This window comes from Mustela putorius, unplaced genomic scaffold (assembly GCF_011764305.1).
Source record: "Mustela putorius furo isolate JIRA1106 unplaced genomic scaffold, ASM1176430v1.1 tig00003987_pilon_pilon_pilon, whole genome shotgun sequence".
NCBI lineage: Eukaryota > Metazoa > Chordata > Mammalia > Carnivora > Mustelidae > Mustela > Mustela putorius.
This window is the reverse complement of record NW_025422126.1, coordinates 16,545,502-16,558,758: the sequence shown is the minus strand read 5'-3', so window position 1 is coordinate 16,558,758 and position 13,257 is coordinate 16,545,502. Positions and strand designations below refer to the sequence as shown.

At 46.4% G+C, this 13,257-nt stretch overlaps 1 protein-coding gene across 5 annotated transcripts in view; it reads left to right on the top strand.

Annotated features, from left to right (window-relative positions):
- The first annotated feature begins 1,585 nt into the window (after positions 1 to 1,585).
- Positions 1,586 to 13,257, top strand: part of ME3 (malic enzyme 3) — a 218,813-nt gene continuing 207,141 nt past the window's right edge. Inside the window, exons 1-2 of one of the 5 annotated variants that reach the window (XR_006604189.1) lie at positions 1,586 to 1,899; positions 2,223 to 2,420. Coding sequence is in view for 4 of the 5 variants with exons in the window: in XM_045071349.1 (XP_044927284.1) it covers positions 2,238 to 2,420 (183 nt within the window). In the remaining variant the exon portion in view is untranslated. Of the gene's footprint in view, positions 1,900 to 2,001; positions 2,421 to 13,257 lie in introns of those variants that run through there. The other 4 variants (XM_045071349.1, XM_045071348.1, XM_045071347.1 and 1 more) reach the window with 4 other exon arrangements.

Below are 13,257 nucleotides of genomic sequence, written 5' to 3'. Positions count from 1 at the left end.
TGAGTTAAGAAAGGAGAGGCCACAGATGGGGACATGTGAGAGACTCTCATAAGATGTGAACTGTACATGCTTCAGTGAATAGATTATATAAAAATTATATTGGCTTGTTTGGAGCTTTTGTTGTTTCCGTCCTGGCTTCCAGTACAGTTTCGAATGACTGAGGTTTACCTATTAAGTGTTCTCCAGGTGAGAGAAAGGTCATTGTATCAAGCCAGGCAGACTCATTCAACAAACAGGTTTGGACCATTTGCTGTGTGTCAGGAATCAAAGACGAAAATACACCCTGACACACAATTTCACCTCTCAAGATTTGTTGACTAGTGGGATGATGTGCACATATAAAAACAGTATTGAGAGGAAAGTATCAACCCAAACTGTTTGTTTGTTTGTTTGTTTGTTTGTTTAAATCATGTATTGGCTTACGTAAATCTGCAGTTCAAGGGTTCACCATGTCTGCCGCTGCCCCTTCCTAGATTCAGGATCCTCTCCTCTCCCTCAGGAAGAATCTCTTTCAGTCTTCTTTACAGTCCAATCTTTATGAAAGTGGCTGTCCCTTTCCTTCATTCACCCAACTATCAGTTGGACAAAATTATACAAAATTCACTTCTCAGCTCACACCCTGAGCTGAGAAGTGAAGATACAGACGTTTACAGGCAAAGAGCCTTTCCACATGAAACTTACATCCTAGATGGAGACAGACAATAAATAATTAGAGAAATGAGCTAATGACTGGCTCTGGCAAGTTCTGTGAGGGGAAAAATCCTTCTCTCTATAGTCCCTCGTGGAGGCGGACATTGGATGAAGTGGAAGAAAGGCCTTCAGTTGACAGTTTTGTGGAGACCAGAGAGAATGAACACTGTAAGTAGAGGTGACAGCAAGTACAAAGGTCCTGGGGTGGGAAGAAATTGGATGGGGTGGAAACACAGGAAGGAGCAAGTGTGGTTAGAGTGCAGTGAGAGACAGAGTGGGATAGGGTTCACCCTATCTTCAGATTCACCCGAAGAAGTTCATCTTCTTCAGGTTCACCCGAAGAAGTTGCAGAAGACAGGCTGTGGGATAACCTATAGACATCCAAAAGAGTTTGGATTTTATTCTACATACAATGAAATGTTTGCTTTAAAAGGAATCTCCTGGCTACTATGTGGGCAAAGTATAAAGTTAAATTCAGGACTAGATGGACCTCAAATCCTTGTCTGTCCACAGCAATCCATGCCTGGGCTCCACAAGGTACGCAGGAGCCCTTTTGGTAACTGTAGATCCTGTATCAGTGATGTCCCATAGAACTTCCCGCAAAGATGTAAATGTTCCCTATCTGTGCTATCCAATCCCAAGCTGCTAGACAGGGGCTCTTGAGCACGTGAAATGAGGCTAGGTGTGACTGAGGAAATGGATTTTTAAAATTTTATTCCATTTAAATTATTTAAATTTATAGATCCACATGTGGCTAATGGCTATTGTACTGTGCCGTGCAAAGCAACACTGGGTGTCTGGGGATTTCAGCTTTGAAACCCAAAGCCAGGGCCTTCCCGCAAAGGTGAGTGAGCAGAGGGCATGTTACTCCCTAAACGCTAACACCCTCTGTGCGTTCAGCTTGTCAAGATGGAGACGATCAGGAGGCATTCTGAGCTTCATTTTGCCCCTGGGGAGGCACGTGCACAGGGTTAAGAGGCGCCCCACGGGCGTCCTCAGGGGAAGTCCCGCACTGCGAACGAAGGTTTGGGGACCTCTCTTTCCAGAACGCATAAGCCCTGCGCTCTCGCGGCCGCGGGTGCGGTGCAGCCATTGGCAGGAGGAGAACATCGGACCGCAGCGCCTTGCCCCGCCTGCGACACCCGCTCCGGGCGCAGGACAGGTGGGCTGGGGAAGGAAGGATCCGCGAGCCGCCGAGCGACGTTGGAGGTTCGGGGCCCCTCGCCGAGCAGTTGCCTCTTCCTCGCGGGGATGGGGGCGGGGGTGGCGCGGGCGGTCACCCGCACCGGATCTGCTTCCCGGGCTTGCTTTCGCTTTGGCGGGGGCTTGGCTAGGCCTGCGCGCCGCAAGCTAGCGGAGAGAGCCGCGCAGGTGGCGGCCGAGGACGGGCGGAGGCTGGTGCCTTTCGCCCTTCAGGACCCGCTGCCTTCTGCCCGAGGAGGCGTCCCGGGCTCTGACTCCGTGCCCTGAAGCGCGCGTGGCTCCTGGTTGGCCGTCAGGCACCCCTGACCTTGGTTTCTCCCCGGTGCCAGGTCTGCGCAAGGACCATGGGCGCCACGCTGGGCACGGGCGCGCGGCTGGCGCTCCTTCGGGGCCAGGCCTGCGGCGGCGTCCCGCGCTGGACGCCCTCCGCGTCCGCCCGCGGCTGCCACTCCAAATCCGGCCCGGCTCGCTCCGTGCCCCTGAAGAAGCGCGGATACGATGTCACCAGAAACCCGCATCTCAACAAGGTAACGGTCCCGGAGGGTAGGATGGCCCTAGCCGCTGTCCTGTGGCGGGCCGGGAGGGGCGCCCCGCCTCCTGGGTCTGGGCTGGATCCTCCCAGGCGCCCTTCCAGAGGTTTTCCATTTTTGTCCTGCAGAGAGGCTTCGCGTTTGTCGGTTTGGCTCCCTCCCCTCCTTGCTCTTCTGCGAGGAAAGCGGTGACCGGTAGTGCAGGGCGCCTCATCGCTTCCACAAGAACAATAAAGACTGGTTACGGTCCTCTGACCAGTCTGACCTGTGGTGGGAGCTCCGCCTGAGGTTAGCCAATTCTGTTGGTCGCGGGTAGTTCATTTAGCCTCTGTCAAGCACGTTTTCTTATCTGTAAATGAGAGACAGTTGCCCCTGGTGTGTAGTGAGATTTAGAGAGAAAATGGAGGCAGAGTTCTTAGCATAGGACCTGACACCCAGGGAGAACAAATGTCAGCTACGGTTATAACTGTTATTCTGAGAAAAAGATCATTTTTGAGAGCTGGGGGGAAAAGGAAGGCTAGAATTACAGAACTTATAGACCTTAATGGCCATCAAAGATCCTAATTCAAACCTCTCCTTTTATAGATGAGAAAACAAAACAAGGAAAACTAGCTCAAGGTCACCAGCTAGTTAGTTCTGGCCCTGCCACTGGAATCCAGAGCGTGGTGCTGAAGATTCTGGGAGTAGAGTTTAGTATTACTGGAGTTAAAGCCCTGGAAGCAAAGAGACCTTGATTTAAGGCCTGTCTCCCCACACCTCCTCAAATTAACTTGGGCATCTCATTTAATACCTACTTTTACGTAGATATTTAGGTTCAACTTTCTCCTGCCTAACATGGATATAGTGACAGAACCACCATTCTTACCTCATCTGGTTATTGTGACAATCAAATGAATTACTAAACTTGAAATACTATTTTAAGCTATATAGAGTGCTTGATAAATAGGTAATCACTACAAAATAAAATTTTTAATAATTTCTTTGACTCAGAATTGCGAAATGCAAGTGAGAAAACACATGTGGAAAGGTTTTTTTGAGAAATAATATTATACAGATGCTAAGTATTAGGATCATTTTCTACAGAATTAATAGAAGAAGCTAAGGGGAAAAAAAATCTTTCAACCTCTGCTTATTGCACTGCTCCTTGGTCCCCCCACAAAAGACTGTAAATCTTTTGTATATTACTACTTTGGGATATTTAAAGTGTCTTATGAATTGTAATTGCTTTGGTAGCAAACTGGCTTGACCAACAGATACCTTTTACTAAATATGCAGAGAAAGGATTGCAGGCAAGGCTTGACCCTGCAGTGCAGATGGCGTCTCTAAGGATGCAGGTTCTCTCTGGCTCTCTGTTCTGCTTCTTCAATGTCATCTTTGTCCTCAGGCTTCAGGCAGTGGAGTCTTTCACCTCAATGCTGGCATCATCTCCTATCTCCTTTTCCCACACCGCACTGTGCAAAGATAGAAAGACATTTTCTTTGGGAAAGGAGGATTCTTTCTGAAGCCTCAGAGATCATTGACTCTGATTGAATTCCCTTCCTATCCTCCAATTTTCCTAATTTAAGCCAGTCAGGGCTCACCCCTGAAATTAAAGCGAAAGTTTAAGGTAGGACCACTCCAACTGGTTTAGAGTAAGAGGATGGGATTCCTCCACAGCAAATCTGTGTCCTGTCATCAGACAAAGAAGGGGTTGGTACTGGAAAGCAAAACAATAAATTCCCACTACAGACTCCAGGGGTTTTGATAATACTTGCCTTAGAAGTACTGGCATATTATCAATCACCACTTACTGCTTTGGGACTAGTTTAAAAAAAATAAAGGAAGGGCTTGAATGTCTTCTTTTTTAGCCCTAAGTTTGGGGCTCCTTAAAAACACTTTTCCCTTGTCCCTGATATAATTTTTTCTCCTCCTAAATAGTAAAAGTGGGACATTGTCCATAAATCTAGGGGATCGGACCCTTTTGTAATGTTCCAAAATCTTTATATGTCCCTGAAGTCCGTTGATGCTGATCTGGGGTGAGGCGGGTATCTGGGGTGATGCAGAGGGCTGGAGGAGGAGCAGTGGAAGGAGAAGCAGGGCAGGGAGCTGCTGAGGACGCCCTTCACTTCCCTCTGGAGCGTCCCTCTTGCTGTTCGGCTGACCTACAGCACCCCGAGAGAGTGGGCTCTTTCCATCAGCCAGCTGGGGCGACCTGCTGAGTTAAACAGCACAACTGAGGTTATCGCTGAGAACATAAGAGAATGGCAGCTTGGCAGGGAACTGCACTTGGAGGGTGGGTCTGTGGGTGGACCCCCCCCCCCGTTAGATTGTGAGCTCCTCCAGGGCAGAGGCTGTGTTTCATGCATTTGTGGTGGCACAGGGTAGTTGCTGGAAGATCTAGCAAGGCCATGGACATGAATATTAGCATTACATTCTTGCAGTGTGTTTACTAGATTCTTTTTAATTTTTATCTTTAACTATTTTTTTAAACTGATGTGTGGTTGACATACAGTGTATTAGTGTCAGGTGCGGTTGTTGCCAGAGGTGAGGGAGGTGGAGGGATGGGTGAAATAGGTGAAGGAGATTAAGAGGTGCAGACTTCCAGTTATAAAATAAGTAAGTCACAGAGATGTAAAGTGTATGTGTTCACTAGATTTGCATCCCACATTATGAGTATTCTTCAATTGCATGTTTAAAATTTTTTAATTTAAATTCAATTTATTTAACATATACTATATTATTAATTTCAGGGGGTAGAATTTAATGATTCATCAGTTGCATACAAATGCCCAGTGCTCATTCCGTCAAGTGCCCTCCTTAATGCCTGTCACCCAGTTACCCCATCCCCCCCCAACCTCCCCTCCAACAATCCTCAGTTTGTTCCCTAGAGTAAGAGTCTCTTTTGGTTTGCCTCCCTCTCTGTTTTTATCTTATTTTATTTTTTCTTCCCTTCCCCTGTGTTCATCCATTTTGTTTCTTAAATTCTGCATATGAGTAAAATCATATAGTATTTGCCTTTCTCTGATTTATTTGGCTTAGCACAATAGCCTCTAGTTCCATCCACATCATTGCAAATGGCAAGATTTCATTCTTTTTGATGGCTGAGTAATATTCCTGTGTGTGTGTGTGTGTGTGTGTGTGTGTGTACACACCACATCTTTTTTTTATCCATTCATTTCTCAATGGACATCTGGGCTTTAGATAGGTCAGGAGAGACATTTAAGAAGCTTGAGGGCAGAGCATTGTCAGGAGGTGGAATTCTCCAGAAAAATAGCTGCTAAATAGACCAAGCACCACCGCTGTTCTATAATGAATGGATCTGGTTACTGCTCTGTCATAATCTCAATGCGAGATCCGTGACAAGCTCAGGGACCCCTCTGCCCTTGTCACACCACTGTTGTAAGGATCATGGGAGGTGCCTGGGAAATCATTTTGAAAACTGTGGTGAGATAATCAGATGATCATGTGGACACTTCCCAGAGCTGGGGCCAGAGGAGCCTGTAGAGAAGACCTAGTCTGGAAGTTTTCAGATTATGGGTCACAAATTGTGGGACTTGAAGTTAGCTTAGTGGGTCTCACCAGCATTTTAATTTTTTTAAAAGTGGTACAAGCTTCGGCAGCACATATACTAATTTTTTTAAAAGTGGGTTAGAATAGAATTTAAAAACAGCAAATGCCTTAAACGTAATAAAGAAGAGTGTTAAATCACCATGTGAAATGCTGATCTTCACTGTGAATTTTTGTTTAAAAAAACAAAAGCTTTTGAACATTGAACAATCTCATTCAACACGTCAGTTTCAGATGAGGGAACAGACTGAGAAAGTCAAGTAACCTCACAGAGACTGTCATTTGTTGCAGAAGTGGGCAGAAGCAGCCCGCCTCCTGAATTTCAGGCCAGCGAACAGCGATGACATTTCCCATGTACATCTGCTTTGGCTGATTTAGACGGATTCCTAATAATGATAGGGTTGGAACTAGATGATTCTGAGTTCTCTGCAGGAGTCTGTGTTTTCTAAGTCATACAAATGCACTGGTACATCAATTTTTATTTCCTTTTTCACTCCTACCACTCATCTCAGATTTGCACTAGATCTTTTCTATTATCCATGGTGACTGTGGCAACAGAGCAGAGCTTTCATTCTGTATTACAAGATGTCAGCCATATTTTACTTACATTAAATAGGCAACGATGTACTCCATTTCATCGTCATAGGCAGGTATCATCCCCATTCTGTTCAGGTAGCAAATGGGCCTTCAAACCATTTCTGAGCTCAACTTACCTATAGCCTCTCTTAGGAAGGGCTGTCCTATTCCCTGCTCCTGAAACAAGATTTGAGCACCACCCCCCCACCAACCCCGCTTGTCTTATTGCTCTGTGTTTGTTTCCTTTTGGCCTGAGCACCTGTTATAAGGTCTGGTTGGTGTTTCTTCCACCCTGGGCCCTGGGTACCCTGCAGACGGACTCTCTCTGACACATGATATTTTCTATATCTAACTTGAGATGCTCAATGAATATTTGCTCTTGAAATGACCTCAATTGAGGCATGGCCCCTTTGCTGTCAATGTTATTAATCCTACTGCCACTACTTTACAGTTAGCCTGATGCCCTCATTGTCTGGAAAAATGCCTACCAATGGCCTGTTTGAAGGAAAAATACCTCCTTGGCTCTTATCTCCCCACACTTAAGGACATTTCACTGCACAAGTCTGTTATTTCCCAGAGCATATCAACCTCCTCCTTTGACCCACATGCCAGTGATGGACTTTTGCCTTCTGCCACCCACCAACTGCTTCTTGGCAGTTTTTCTTCTTGGGCTTGATATGCAGGGAAAGAATGAGCAAGAAGAGTGTTTAGATCACCATGATCACACGCCTGCGCCTTTCAGGCCGTGGACCTCCGAGCTGCAGGGCCCTGTAGGTGACCACTTTCCTACGTGGACCTGGCGCCTGGAGGTCACTGAACGTGCAGAGGTCCAGTGGCCAGTGCTGCGGCATTGGCTGCACGTCTGAGGTGGCACGGGTTTTAGCTCCATCTTCTGTACACAGTGGTGAGTCATTAGATTCTCATTTGGTGCCAGCTTAGAACTTGACCTTGCCTCCTTGGCATGAGGGGAATCTGTCCCACACTTGGCTCATCGATCTGTCAGGAGATGGTTGCTGGGGGTATGGAGATTGAGCAGTTTGTTGGGGATGCTGCTTTCTGTCCCCAAAGCAGACAGCATAATGTACCTTCGTGAGACCCGTGCTTCGGGCAGGATGTTGAATTGGGCCCCCCTGACTGACAGAGAAACAGTGGGTTCTTTTTTTTTTTCAATAGCTAAAAAGTTTAATAATTCATTTTTAAGCTTAAGATTACAGAAAATCTCTTCTCAGTTTGGGAGTGATTGCAGCGATGGTCCCAATGTTTTATCCATCCTGTATCCATCATTTTTTACCATGTAACCTCATACTCTTTTACCACTGGGATCAGAGTGTCCTACTATATCAATTGACACTGAGTTCAACCATGTGATTTGAAGCAGTGGGTTCTTAAGTCAACACTGTTTCCATGATGTATCAGTTCATTCTACACTGGCGCCTCTTGTACTGTGACTCAGGATGTTGAAGTGCAAATATTGTTCCAGTATTTTAAGAACAAACAAGCAGAGGCAGGTTGAAATTAAATCCTACCTTGTTGACTACTGTTCTGGCTTCATGGGACTGATAGCATTTGGTGTCAGGGCATTGTGCTTGGAGTGGCTAATGGAACTTGTATTCGTTTGGCCAAAGTTTAGGCAGCTGTGAAAACCCCAGTATGGAGACTTAAATGAGATAGAAGTGTGTTTCTCTAATCAACAAGCCTGGGTAGACAACTGCAGGTCAGTGTGTGGCCTGACGTTGTTGCTGTGTGTGTTGCTACGTTCTGTGGTCCAAGGTGGCTGCCCTAGCCTCTGCCAACGATTCCACACAGAAACCAGAGGGAAGGGGAAACGCCTCTTGAGGGCACAATCTGAACATTGCAGATGTCGTTTTCACTCCCACTCAGCTAGCCAGAACTTGATCATAGGCTGCAGCTAGCTGCAAGAGAACCTGGGAAACGCAGTCTGTAGCCTGGGGTCCATATGTGCAGCTAACATTTCTACACCATTAAGGATATTGGGGAAACTGCCACAAAATGTTTCTCTTTGAACTTTTAACTTTTTTTTAACTCTTTTAACTCTTTTAACTTTTTTTTAAAAACTCTTTTAACTTTTAACGTTTTTAGTGTCAACTTTACCCCAAACTTTAAAATCCATCCATTTCTCTCCATCCCTGCTACCTCCAGCCCTGCCCATCCCTTCATCATCTCGTGTCTAGATTTTGCAGGAGCCTGCTCATTGATCTGCCACCTTCCCATCGTCTTCCTTCGGATTCTCAGAACCACATCTTGGGAGGTTAAAACCAGGCACACATCCTTAACCACTCTCCTTCCTTCAGACCCCATATCCAGTCCTTCAAATAGTTCTTTTGCTCTATTTTTGGACGAGGTCTGGAATCCAGCCCCCGCGCACCATGGCTCCCACCCTGACCTAAGCCACCGACGTTTCTTGGCTGGGTAACTGCAGGGGCCACCTCGCTGCTGTCCTTGCTTCCCCCTGAGCTCCTCTTGTTTACTTGTGCATGGCAGCCAGCACCTCTTATGCACTGCAGCCAGCGTGATCCTTTTAAAACCGTTTGACCACGTCACTCTTCTGCTCAAACCCCACAGTCAGAGTCCTTAGAACAGCTTGCCTCATTGGACACCCCCTGCCCTCGTCTTTGCTGCTGCCCAGCCTCACTTCTGCCAGCTGTCCTCCCTGCTGTTCCTCACACACCCTCAGCATGCTCCTGCCTCAAGTCTTTGCCCTGGCTGTTCCCCCTTCCTTGAACACATGTCCCCTCAACAGCCACATGTTAACTCCCTCGCTTTCTTCAAGGCTTCTCCCTTTCTCAGGGAGACCCACTCTGCCCCACCAGATGTCCTTGTGAATGCCCTGCACTTTTCTTGGCCCTCCTTAATGTGGAGGGTTTTGATACTTCCTAATGTATTATTTAATTACCTTACTGAAAATACCCTTGTTTATTGTTTGCATTTCCTCATGACGATGTAAGCTCCGTTCGGGCAGGCATTCTTGTCTTATTTGTTCATTGATGTATCGGAGGCACTCAGAACGGTGCCTGGCCTGTATGTGGCGCTCAATAAACAGTTATTGGATGAGTGAGTCATTCAGAGACTTCTGCTGAGGCTTCTTCTTCTCATCCCTTCCCTTCACCTCCCTTTTCACCAAAGCCCCTGTCTTTCACCCTGGTAACTCTTCTTCCCCAGGGCCCCCCTTTGCAGTGTTGATATGCCCAGGATCACCTCTATCTGGATTGTAGATCACCAGGGCTAAGTAAATAACGTTCAGACCAACTTTTGGAAGTTCATGCATCACTCCGGTGACATTTGTATTCTGTGGAAAACCCACCAAATAGTCTTATTTCAAGCTTTGCCCGCATACCATTAGTTTTGTCTAGAGGCAGTATGTTTATTTTCATGTAATAAAATGTTAACACAGGGACCCTGCCACCTGTTCTAAAAATGATTGTAAATAGCGAAATCTAGATCATGGAAATAGCAACGCTGGAGGCACATGCCATACAGAAATACACGTGTTCTGGCTCAGACTTGGGCCAGCTGGCCTCTAGGCCAGTCTAACTCCAGGCTGTCAAGGTAGGGTGTCTGTAGATGCTTTTTTGGGCTCATCCTCAGTCTCCCTGTTTCCAGCTTCTCTTGGTCCTCTTGGACCTTTGTAAGCTCTAGGGCTATGGCTTTATTTTACTTGGCATTTTTGTCATTTCTACCAAAGGTTTATCATCTACCCTCTTCTTTCCAAATGCCAGTTTTGTAGTGAGAGGGGAGAAAAAGGTCTTTCATTCATAGGGCCCCTGCAAGGGGATCAGTCATGTGCGGCACTTCTGTTTGCAAAGACATGGACTATAGTCCACTTCCAGACCTTCACTTTGATGTGTAGAAAGTACATTGGGAAATCCTTTGGGGTGGAGTCCGACTGCCCGTCTGATGCAGAACACAAAAGATGCTCTATGATGGTGCGATGAAAATCTGAGGGATACCCTCCTGTTGGGGTGCTGAGGTCAGTGGTTAAAAGCATGCCTTCATTCTGTACCCAGATGGTTGCCTGGCAGCCTGCTTATAACACGGCACTGACCGAAAGGACTCAGTAAGGAGTAGAATGTACCCAGTCATTTGAGGAGAGGGATTTTTTGATGGAAAGATCGTCAGCTTTGAGAAACTTGAAAAGAGAAAATCAAAGCTGCATTTGCTTTTAAAAGTTTTATTGAAAGCTGGAGGGACTAAAGAATTGAATTGAATGATTAGCAACTTGAGAATATTACTTTTTTTAAAGCATTTTGTCTGGATTCTGCACCACTGTTGGAAAGCAGAGCTACATGATGCCCAGAGCACACTTGATCCTGAAACATACTCCCCTGAGGTGTGGAACTCTGGAGGGGGCAGACTCTGGTAGTTCCTTTGGGTCCTTTTTGCTTTGCTCTTTCAGAAAACAGAAGGAGGGTGCTACTGTCTGCATGAGTTCGTATCCCTCCTGAGCTCCTGAGGTGTCCCATGACTTTCCCAATAAGAGAAAGGAAGCCAAGTGCCTTCACATCTGAAGAGGAGCTGGGTCTCCACTCACAGTAGACAGTCTCTCCTCCCTCTTTCTCTGGTTTCTGAAGGATGCGGTGAGTTTTCCAAGCCAGATTCCTTCTGTACCAAATTTCCTTCCCTAGGGCAATGTCTTGTGGAGGGAATTTAAGGAATAATGATAGGAATAGCATTTTTTCAGGACATGCAATGTGCCCAGAATTGTTCTAAACAGTTTCTGTGCATTAATTCATTTCATATACTATAGTGTTGCAATGTATGCTCTTACATTCCAGATGTGGAAACTGAGGCCCAAGGAGGTTGGCTAGGTTACCTAACTCGCCCAAGAGCATAGAGGCAGAGCTGCATCTCAAACCCAGGCCATCTGGTTGTAAGTCCACGTCCTCCCCCACTGTGATGCACAACCACTTCTGGGCTCCAAGTGCCCTATCTCTTGAGACTGGCGCGTGGAGTCTGATGTCTCTGGGCCATTCCCTGTCATGGGCCTCTGACGGACTGTTAGCCCTTCCACCGGCTCTGTTAGATCAGACTCCGGGAGCTGGAGAGAACTTCGAGGATCATTGGATGCCTTCTCTTCACCCTTTACATGTGTGTAATTCTCCCAAGACTCCTTTATTTATCAAAGTTATTCAGTCAACATTTGCTCCATATCTGTTCTTTTTTAGGCAGTGGAAACCCAGTGGTGAATACAACCCTTCTTTGGCCTTCAAGGAGCCTATAGTGTAAACAGGGTGACGGTGGAACCAGTTAGGAAGCAGGAAGTTCAATTCAGAAGGTCTGTGTAATGGGAGGTGCATAGGTACTCGTGCTCTCTGGGGCCACCTCTGCCACTCCAGCTTCCTCGATGAGCCACATGGAAGTGACTCATTCATTCCTCCCACGCCTTCGGCATTTAGCTTATGTGGTCACGGCTCTCTCCCACATTTGGTCTCAGTCTACAGACACAGTGTGCATGACTGTCTCCATTTCAATGTCATCTTCAGAGCCAGGACCACGTCTGAGGCATTGCCATGACCAGCCACAATGGCTTCTTCATAGTGTACCTTCAATAACAATTAGTTGGATGAATCCCTTTCCCCTTCCCCCTGGACAGGTCAGAAACCATTATGGCGAAGACAGATAATATACAACCCCATTGGCCATCTCTTCTAAAAAGATGGTGACAATATAAATTATATTTTGATTCTCCTTGGGAGTTTGAGGACTTTGAAAGTGAAGGGAAATCTTTTGTTTTGATCATAGAAGTTTCGGGAATCTACTGCTTTAAGAGAGTCTCCTGCTCTGATGGCCTGCCTGATGTATGTCATCTAAGGGACAGAAGGCTTACAATGAGATTCTTTATTCTAGTCCTTTGAAGACACTAGATTTAGGCCTGCTGTAACTAACAGCAGGTTAAAGGGTTTTGGAGTTTGAAGGAACATAGCTCAAATCGATTGCGTGTGGCCTCCCAGGGCCATGGCCTGTGACTAGGTGTTATGCAGCAGGGCACACAGGCTACCATTGAGGGGCTGGGACCCAGAGTTCCAGCTCCAACTCTCATTCACTAGATCTGGGACCTTGGAAAGGCCATTTCATTTCTCTGAGTCTCAGTTTCTCATCCGGGAATGGGGAGGATAACAAAATATATCTATCTCCCAAGGGTGCTCTCATGTTTAAATGAAATAATGCAGGTCAAGCATATTGTAAGTGCTTGGTTAGTTCTCAGTCAACCCATGTCTCTGAAGTTTCTGCTCCATTTTGAACACAAGGCATCACCCTGGAGCGTGTGGACCTGCCCTCTTAGAGCATCTAGTTCCAAGGAGAAGGGAGGAGCAAGAGATCCAAACTCATCTTAAGTCGGCATGCATACTTTCGATTTTGGCAGAGGTTTGCTAAGAGAGGAATGAGTCAAGGAAGAGGCACGTTGGGTGGAGGCACAATAATTTCTCTGTACTTGATGGAGCTTAAGCTGGATGTTCTAGATATTTGTCTGAAAGAAACTTGAGTAAAAATGTCTGTAGCAGCAGAAAACTCAAGGGCCATTTGAAGAGCTGGTACTTCTGAAAGTTGAAACTAGGGTCGAAGGGAGTGGCCACCATCATACCCTGCAGGAATCCTGGGACTTTGTCCCAATATTTTGGCACATCCTAACCAAGGTTTTAAAAACTAACTCTGAAAAACAAATCCAAATTTAGCTCATCTGTTTATCTGCCAG